Source organism: Rhagoletis zephyria, unplaced genomic scaffold (genome assembly GCF_001687245.7).
Source record: "Rhagoletis zephyria isolate East Lansing unplaced genomic scaffold, Rhagoletis_zephyria_1.1 Rzeph_scaffold_08709, whole genome shotgun sequence".
Lineage (NCBI taxonomy): Eukaryota > Metazoa > Arthropoda > Insecta > Diptera > Tephritidae > Rhagoletis > Rhagoletis zephyria.
In genome coordinates this window covers 16,659-26,358 of record NW_016165789.1, presented here as the reverse complement: position 1 = coordinate 26,358, position 9,700 = coordinate 16,659, and the positions used below count along the sequence as shown (strand labels likewise).

At 39.1% G+C, this 9,700-nt stretch overlaps 1 protein-coding gene across 1 annotated transcript; it reads right to left on the bottom strand.

The window, feature by feature from the left end:
- Positions 1-5,601: 5,601 nt before the first annotated feature.
- Positions 5,602-9,289, bottom strand: LOC108375272 (pyruvate kinase-like). The gene is made up of 2 exons (XM_017631370.1): positions 7,918-9,289; positions 5,602-5,861 (listed from the first exon to the last, which is right to left on the bottom strand). The coding sequence occupies exons 1-2, from the start codon at positions 9,287-9,289 to the stop codon at positions 5,611-5,613; spliced, it is 1,623 nt and encodes a 540-aa protein (XP_017486859.1). The 3' UTR covers positions 5,602-5,610.
- Positions 9,290-9,700: the final 411 nt, after the last annotated feature.

Below are 9,700 nucleotides of genomic sequence, written 5' to 3'. Positions count from 1 at the left end.
TCCCGCCAGACTTATAAACAAAAATTGCCAGAATCCCGCTAAATCATTTAAATTCCGTAAACTTTTACGAAAAACGATTTTCTTTAATAATTTGCCAGTCAAGGAGAAGATCCGAATAGAGCACGACCTTATCCACTGATAGTTTTTTTCTGCTGTGGTGCCTTCCACATATGTACATGTTTACATACATACATAACAATCGGTGATTGTTTCTACGTTCTTGCCATTTTTGTTATGTACTTCCTTTGTTTTATTAGTTCTTAAGCTCGCAGTTTTGCCCGTAAAATCCATCACTGTCGTCATCTTCTTCTTCTTCTTATATGGCGCTGTAACCAGCGTTGCCACAGGCAAATTTTTTTCCTACCAAAATTTCCTACCATAACCAACCGAAACCTACCAACATTTTTTTCAGTTTTAATATTTTTATTCAATGTCAAATTTATTCAAAACATAGATAACATAACACTTAGTAAAAAAACTTCGGAGAAGAAAGACTTTTGACATAGCTGACCGCAAGAAAGCCGCGTTAACCTTATGTTCGCGTTGCGTAAAAGTATACGAGTTCCCCAACGACTTTTTCCAGAATGATGTTGAATCCATGTTTACGCGTTTTTTTCGCAAATTTTTTTTACGCGTCCTTTTTCGTCGTCAAAAGACCCGAGCGCCCCGAGATACCGCGCTGCGACCTAAACAGATATATTTTGCTAAATCCTAAATGTAATCACTCCAAACTTAGGCTATTTAAAAAGCTCAGCACTTTGGATGATGCCATGTTCCAAATTTTAAATGCAGAAGACAATCGTTCTCCAGGGTGAATTAATCTACGATTCATGTTTCGTGGACAGACACATAGNGGCTATTTAAAAAGCTCAGCACTTTGGATGATGCCATGTTCCAAATTTTAAATGCAGAAGACAATCGTTCTCCAGGGTGAATTAATCTACGATTCATGTTTCGTGGACAGACACATAGAATATACTCTGAGGTTTCCTTCACCAGCCCTCAAAACCTACAGGCCGTCTCTAAGAGTCCGCCAGTAAGAGTTCTAAGTTCAAGGTGTCTTTTGGAGTTCCTCTTGGAAATAGTCATGAATCTCTTCGATTGTATTATTCCCTTTTTACTTCCACCAGTGAGTAGCAGTTTGAGATTATTCCCAGCTAGCTCCTACACTGAGGGGAAAAAATATCAAAANCTGTTTTCACTTCTACCTTGTTGAATATGCCTTGGTAAAACCGTTCTCTCAATTCGTCGGCCAACATTTTAAAATCATATAAAATTGAGAGTAAAAAAAAGGAATTTTTCAAAGCTGTTGTTGTTTGAGATTGAAAATGAGAATGTGTGTGTGAGCTTGTGTCTAAAATTTTAAAATTAAAATGCTTGCAAACGTCAAGAATATGAAAAATTCCTCTCAGCGGTTCTACCTTCTTATTTTTTTATTATGCGTAATTGATCTTACTATAAACGTCAACAAAAGTACGGTAAATATTCAATTCAATTACGTGCATATTAAAATGAACGCGTTCGCACTGAAAAAGCATCCGTGAAGTGAATAATCAAGACAAAAACTAAAAAAAAATTTTATTTGCATGTTGCCTACAGTGGAATTCGAACCCGACCAACTCCGGATATCAACAACTTCTGGCAATCATCTTTGCGCACTCAGCTACAACCAGACATATAAATTTGCTTTCAAATGTTGAATATCCATCAACACAACAGCACGCGATTTGTACTATATATGTATGTGTGTGTTGTTACCGCTCTCAGAGCAGCGCTCTTCATGCTTGGGGTGCGTATGTACACTTTCATTTACATACTCAGATGTGAACACTCAAATACGTGCGTAATAAATTTTGTATGCAAATATTATTTTTAAATACGAACATTTTTGAACGATAATCAAATATAAAGTATTAATTTTTACTATGCATTATTTCCCTCAGTATAAGTAGGTCTGCAGTGTATCATTTGGATGTACCGCAGAAAAGATCGGGACGATCAAACGCATTTGGGCTCCACGCTTTACTAGACAGTCTGCCATTTCTTTGCCTTCAAACCCTTCATGTCCCTCAACCTTCCACAGCGTTACGCTGTTGTGGGCTCCCAGGTGGTTCCAGAGTTCACAAGTCTTGTTGCCGTTTTAAAAGACTCTAAGGCCCTTAACGCTGCCTGAATATCCGACATAATATTTATTATAGCCTCATTTGCCTTCTGCGATGACATTCGGGAACACAGACTTCGATTGGGAAGACCTCCGCCTGGAATATGGTTGGGTACGAACCCATTTGCAGACTTTTCTGGAATCTTGGTCCAAGTACACCATAAATTATATCGGTACCTAAGGTGAAAAGGTACCAAGTCCATTTTTTCTTTTCAAAGTTTAGTTTTTGATGCAGAATGACAGGTAATACGAAACTACGTCGATTTTTCGTCTCTCCTGAAGAATTTCAAAAAATGGATTGGCACCTGTTCACCCTTAGGATCCGACATATGGATGTTCGTATTGTATACTGGCAATAATAAGGGTATGCGTTTGAACTTAGTAATCAGGTATATTTACATGTTTGCGGCCGGCGTTATACGAACGCACCGGTAATATATTCGTATAAAAGAGTTTGCTAAAATGTTTGGAGATACATATTTTCTAAATATTTTTCACAAATAACTATAACTCATTGTCCCGAAACTTACCAAAATCCAATCAAGCTTACCAACCTACCAAATGGAAAGAAACTACTGCAAGAGCCGCCTCATTGGATGTTGTCATTGGTTTTCGAACGTCGAGAGAGGACTTTACTCCTAAACTGCCTACTCAGTCCAAAGTGGTACTTGTTGGCAAGAGTGATTCTGCGTTGGATTTTCAGGCTGGCATTGTTATCGGTGTTAATTCTGGCTGACAAGTAAACGAAATTCCCTACTTTCTCGAAATTATAATTGTCAACAGTGACGTAGGTGCCAAGGCGCGAATGTGCTGACTGTTTGTTTGATGACCGGAGATACTTCGTCTTGTCCTCGTTTACCACCAGACCCATTCCCTTTGCTTCCTTATCCAACTTGGAAAAGGCAGAATAGATTTCGCGGTTTTTGTTACCACCGTACTTGAATAGCTCAGCTGACAGGCTATCAGCTCCAACCGCTTTGTTGTTTTTCAACCGTATTATTGGTATTCGTACCTCGTCATAGTCAGGCGGTGGATCAGCGACTCCGTCATCATCGACTGGAGGCTCGGGTTCTTCTTTTCCACAAATTTCCGTTCTGCTACCATCCAGTAGGGTGGAAACGTGTTCCCTCCATAATTTGAGTATGTTATGAACTTCGGTAACTAGGTCACCATTCTTGTTCTTACAGGAGTACGCCTTGGTTTTGAAACCTTCCTTAAGTCGTCTAACTCTCTGGTAAATTTTTCGGGTATTCTTCCTGTCGGCCAGCATTTCAAGCTCTCCGCACTCTCTCTTCTTACGTCGGCAAATACGTCTCACTTCCTTCTTCAGATCCCTATATCGGTCCCACATAGCGCGTGCGGCGCCCGATCGCAACATGGCCCTGTAGCCGGCGTTTTTTTTCTCTGAAGCTTCCTGACACTCCTCATCATACCAGTTGTTCTTTGGGACTCGCTGAAATCCGACTACTTCTTCGGCGGCGGTACTTAATAAGCCGGAGATGTGGTTCCACTGCTCGCATATGTCGGTTTGTTGAGGAGTGCTCGATGAGAGCAAGTGTGAGTGTCGAGTAGCGAATGCATTGGCTGTCTCTTATGATTGCAGCTTTTCGACGTGAAGCTTTCATTCCATATTTGGGCGCACATTTTTTGCTGCACAGAGGCGTGTGCTTATCTTGGCCGCAACAACCCAGTCGGCAAAGTAGTAATGCATTACATGCGTGATAAATAATATAATGTATTTCTTATACTTTCTCGATAATATTACTGCTAACTATGTAATCAGCATTCCAATGTATTCAAAAAGTACAAAAAATTTAATATTAAAACATATTCGTTTCTCTATAACAGGTAATTGAATGCCCCACTTTTCTTAGGACATCGCCCTGGGGAAAAAATACATTTTCGAATATGAAAAGGGTTGTTTTAATGATTATTTTTTCGATTACTATACATTACATTTTCCCACTGGGAAGATAGTCGTCCGAGTTGATGTTTGTAGTGTACGTACGTCTAATACACTGGAAGCATGCCTTCCGTGTATCACAACATGAGTACATAGTACTGCATACTACCATGTTTCGGGCCCCGGCGAAATCGATCAGCCTCAGTCTAAAGATTCAGAAAATAAAGCTGAAATTTTAGTGAAAATTAATAAACAAAGTTCGAAGCTGTGATTTATATGATTTTTGTTAAAGCTCGAACGGTACTTTTATAGGAAAAAAATAGCTCGAAAAACATTACGAATATTTCAAAAAAAAAATTAACAAATGGTCACTAGTTTGAGTCAATGTCAAATCTATAATAATATTTCATATTTCCTGTTAAGAAATTAAATTTACCCCATTTACGTTTCTTTGGTTATTAAAATATCGGTGCTGAGTACGCGTAATTTTATTTCGATTTCAAAATTCTTCAACATATTTTTCTTTTGTACCAGTACCGAGTTTGGTAGAAATTGATAAATCATAAAATTACACCTAATTTACCAAAAATTTTTAATAATGTGATTTACTGCTAAGATATTTGGTGGCAATAAGCTCTAGAGATTTATCGCAGCTTTCCTATTTTTGTAAATGACCGTTATACGGGTAGGGGGCATAACTTTTCTCTAGTTTTAAAAATGTTCAGCATATTTCTTAGTTAGACTCTAAGCAATGTTCGTACCGAGTTTTGTGGGAATTGGTAAAGCGGCTACTGATAATAAAGCATAATTCATCATAAAAGGACCACGTCGATTTTCCAAAAATATCTTAAATGTTATATTTTATGCCAAAATTCCACACCACTTACTAATTTTCAACACCAAAGTCTCTATACGCGAAGTTAGTAAAGCAATTAGAAAACTTAAGTTAAAAAGTCTTCCGACTGTGGCTTAGTTACAGTAGAAGTCTTGCACAAACTGCTCAAGGACTGTATCCAGAAGTTGGCAATTATAATCAACTCCTTCTTCAACTTGGCGTATGTATGACAATTCTGGAAAATCACGAAACTTATTATGACTCCCAAACTGGGGAAACCTATTGAAGATCTATCATCGCTTCGTCCAATATCGTTACTTCCAGTGCTATCTAAACTTTTGCAAAGTAAATAGGTTACGTAAAACTGTGTAAGATAACGGCTTCATCTGAAGAGTCCTTTGAAAACATAAAATATGTTCGGCTGACGTCGCAGAGGCATTTTATAAGGTGTGGCGCAACGAACTCATGACGAATTTGGCGTAAATGCTACCAATCCACTTCTGCAAAACGATTGCGACATATATCGAACACTGGTACTTCCGTATGAAATGTGAATACGCATATTCACCGTTATGCGAATAAAGTTAGTAACCTTTCAAGACTTAAAAAATTACGAATTCCAGATTAAATTTGCCCATTTTTTTATACATTTTTTTATTAGCTGATGAAAAAATATAAATAACTAAATTGTATGCATATGAATCAGTTGTCTTAACTCTCACGATATATAGTAGTTTTGCTTTTTACATTCGCATTGATTCGCTTTGCTAGATACTCAATTTTCTGGGATTCGAAGAACGCATAGGCAATACGCAGATTATTGGCGAAACCTGTGCCTTCTTTCCATGGAGATACTATTACCACGGAATCGCCTTTATCAACGAGTTTAGCTTTCTTCGCGGCAACTAAGGCGTACTGAACTCGTAGATCCACATCTTTTTGATAGTCGGGATCTGGTTTTTCTGCAAAAGAGTTTAAGGAACAAAAATATGTATGTACATATGTGTGTTTTCAATTTTTGAAGAAGCAGTAAAAAACATAATGTTAACAAATACAATTCTTTCAGAAGGCTTTTTTAAAGGCGCCATAAGATTGGCTCTAAAACTTATAGAGGATAGCTACTTTGGTATAAGCTTACTAAAATGTCAGTTCCGAAAAACCATTAGTGAAGGTCCTTTCAACATTTCATGAACGATATATTGTGAACCCTCAAAACCAATTTAAGGTGCAAGAAAACTTTCGGATCCAGAAGTCAGAAGCTGAGACGTGACCTATAACTTCCTAAATTAAAGTAGGGCCCTCGATGTTTTACTCAAACCTTTACAGCCTGCTGAGTAGCTACACCAAATCTAAACACTCTATGTGGGACCGGACGCACAGTGGGCTCAGATTTACTTTACCATGTCAGGTTATTGTATGTTGGGTTAACTACACTCTGTAACGTGTGCTTTTCAATAACCCGACGATTTGGGCGTGACGCAAAGGTCGCAAACTTATAAAAAAACAGCGTTTCCTTGACATTCTCGAAAACTATTCAAGGATTTTGGGGAAATATATAATGTGCCGATTTCCGCAAGCCAAAGTAACAAAAAAGGAGGTAATGGCCAGCTTTCGAGTGTATTTTTGCCATGAAAAACAGCTTCTCATAAAAATACAATCGCCGTTCGGAGCCGGCGTAGAACTGTAGGTCCCTCCATTTGTGTATTAATATCCAGACGCACACAATAAATTGGAGGAGGAGCACGGCCAAATACTAAGCAAAAGTGTAAGCGTAAAGTTATTTTTATTGTTGAATCTATTTGAGTTTGTATTGCAGCAGTGGAATTCTAACATAACCTTTGGGGAAGTGGTCACTGATCCCTTAATATGAGCTTTCCTCTTCCAGTCTTGTGAAAGTGGAACAAAAGTATCCCACTAATGCTCGTGTAAGTTTTTATTTCCTGATTGGTCCCGGGAACGCATACCAGGAGTAAAGCGAACTGCTTTGCCATTGCATTACATCCGATTCATAGTAACGGAGTCAACGGACTTAGCAATCTAAGTCAAGCGCCAAATGGCTAGTTAGGGCTGCCAACGTCTTGTGTGGCCGTAAATTCGATGGTGAGACCATTGTATTCTTAATTTTTCAGAGTGAGCATGAGGAGGATATTTTGAATCACGTCCATTACTTCAGTAGCTGTTGTTTTTTTGTAACATTATGCTTGGATTATATTCATTGGCCCGCGGCTGGGGGCTGGGAAGAGAGCGGAGCTTTAACTTTTAAAGTGGTTGCATTCCCTAGTTTTAGGTTAGGTTAGGTTGGAGTGGCTGCCCCGCACAGAGCGCGGAGCACACGTGGACTGAAAAAGCGCGATGTGATACCTCTGGCCGAAACCATTAGTTTCTTTCCCTTCCTTAGTAATTGAACCGCCGAGTGCGTTTTATATAGCACAAAAAATCGAGAACATTCGCCGAGTTCAAATCGGCTAAACAATCTAGAAAGTACTTGTTGTTGGCCAAGGCGGACAATTGCAGAGATAGTGTTCAACGGTCTCCACCTCTTCCCTGCAACTGCGACAAAAATCGTTGGTGGGGTATACGAAATTCTTTCAACCACAAAATACATTTGTAGACTTAAATTTTGTTGCATCGAGCTTTTTTCGACATACCTAAAAATTACTTTGTGTATACATTTAATTATTGTTTTGTTACTTATTCAATAATTTGCACTTTAAATAAAAGAGTAGGTTTCAAACCCATTTATTTATTATTTGTTTTATGGTAGGAGAGCTTCTCAAACAATATAGAAGAAATTGTTTCGAATAAAGTTGTTGAAAAATAATGAATATCTAAATCCAGGGACTAATACCGGAATACCAGGATTGTGTTAACGAGATCCCGAAAATCGTAAAAAGCGAAAAAATTAACATCCCTAATCTACACCGCACGCAAATAGAGCGTGACTACAGAAAAAGGACTCTCTTCTTCATTCCACAAGCACATATTCTAATATGACATTATCCCCATTCTATTTCTTACCCAAATACAAAACCGGGTACACTCCACGCCGCAAATGACATTGTCGCGCCGTCCTACTGCAACGCGTCAGCGCAATAATGGCACAGTGAGGCCGATACATGCTAAGCATATACGCTGATCTGCCCGACGTCGTCAGGCATACAATAAGCGCTGCCATAGATCTCTGTGCGGAATCAATTGCTGCCAAAGCCACCGCGTGCACTGCATCAATTACCGCTGGATTGTTGAGCAAGAGCTCGTGATGTAAATGACGATGCCAGATGGCAGCCTCGGCCTCAGCACAAATACTCGCCAAGCGGTTCAGTGTCTCTAACGGATACTTCCCAATCGCACTTTCACTAGCAATCATTACACCATCCACACCATCAAGTACAACATTGCCCAGATCAGCGACATCGGAGCGTGTGGGTCGCGATTCCGTATTCATTGAGGAGAGTATTTGTGTGCCAACAATAACCGGCTTACCTACACGATTACAGCGCGCGATTATTGCCTTTTGTAAGAGAAAAAGCTTTTCATCCCGCACTTCAATGCCCAAACTACTACGATCGATAAGGATACCATCGGAGGCGAGAATGACTTCGTCCAAGTAATTTAGAATTTGTGCGCAATCGATTTTGCTAATAATTTGTATGTCCTTGCCACGTTCGCCCAAAACAGCGCGTATCTCTCGTATGGCAGCGGGATGACGAATTTTCGATGCAAAAATGAAGTCAATGTTGTGCTCCACGGCAAAGCGTAGATCGTAGCGATCCTTCTCGGAAACTGGTGGCAAATCGATATTTACACGTGAAAGCCAGACTCCCTTGGCAGCGCCCAAAATACCGCCAACTTCCACCTGGCAGATTACACAATCCACTGCCACCTCCTTCACCAGTAGCATAATGGCACCATCGCTGAGATAAATTATATTACCCGGCTGCACGATGTTGATAATATTCGGATAGTCGACATAAACAGTCTCTTTGCTGCCTTTGTCTATGAGATCTTTATTGATGGAGAGTCGGATGTTGTCGTTCTTTTTGAGTTCCACCTCAAAGAAGCCTTCGAATGAACCAGTTCGTATTTCGGGTCCTTTGGTGTCCACAGCGATGCCGATGTGTCTGCGATAACCTTCTTCTTCGGAAACGAGAGCAGATGCTTCGCGTACCAGGTCGATGCTTGATTTGTGCTGTTCATGCGACTCGTGTGAAAAGTTAAGTCGCGCTATATTCATGCCGCCCTTGATAAGCTCTTTCAGTATCTCCTTATCACGTGTGGCATGCCCAATAGTGCAGATAATGTTGGTGAGGCGACGCCCCACAGTTGGACCATCGATTTGCAATTGGCACATGTGCTCCAGTAGGGTTTCGGAGTCATTTGATATGCTCATTTTGTGTTTGTTTCGATTATATATAGCTTAAGCAAGATGATTTTTGGTATTTTCTTTTAAAGCACTGAAAATTTAGGAAAATGCTTCAAAATAAGAGTTTTTAACTGTTTTTAAAATGGTATTTAATTTGAATTTTTTTTTATTTGAAAAATTAATTTTTACAGCCATACACNAATGCTTCAAAATAAGAGTTTTTAACTGTTTTTAAAATGGTATTTAATTTTGACTGAAAATGTTTAAATTTTTAGTTGTCACCATGGGATTTGATAGTTATTTGAAAAATTAATTTTTACAGCCANCTACAAAAAGTACGCAAAGTATACAATTGGAAGTAAAATGTGTATTATTTATTCTATGCGATTTTGCAATATATTTGGTGTTTTAATGGAAATACTAAACAATACAAAAATA

Coding starts and splice junctions, on each gene's coding strand:
- LOC108375272 (XM_017631370.1), bottom strand. CDS start 9,289: ATGAGCATATCAAATGACTCCGAAACCCTACTGGAGCACATGTGCCAA. Junction 5,862..7,917: donor GTACCCGGTTTTGTATTTGG/GTAAGAAATAGA, acceptor ACTCTTTTGCAG/AAAAACCAGATCCCGACTAT.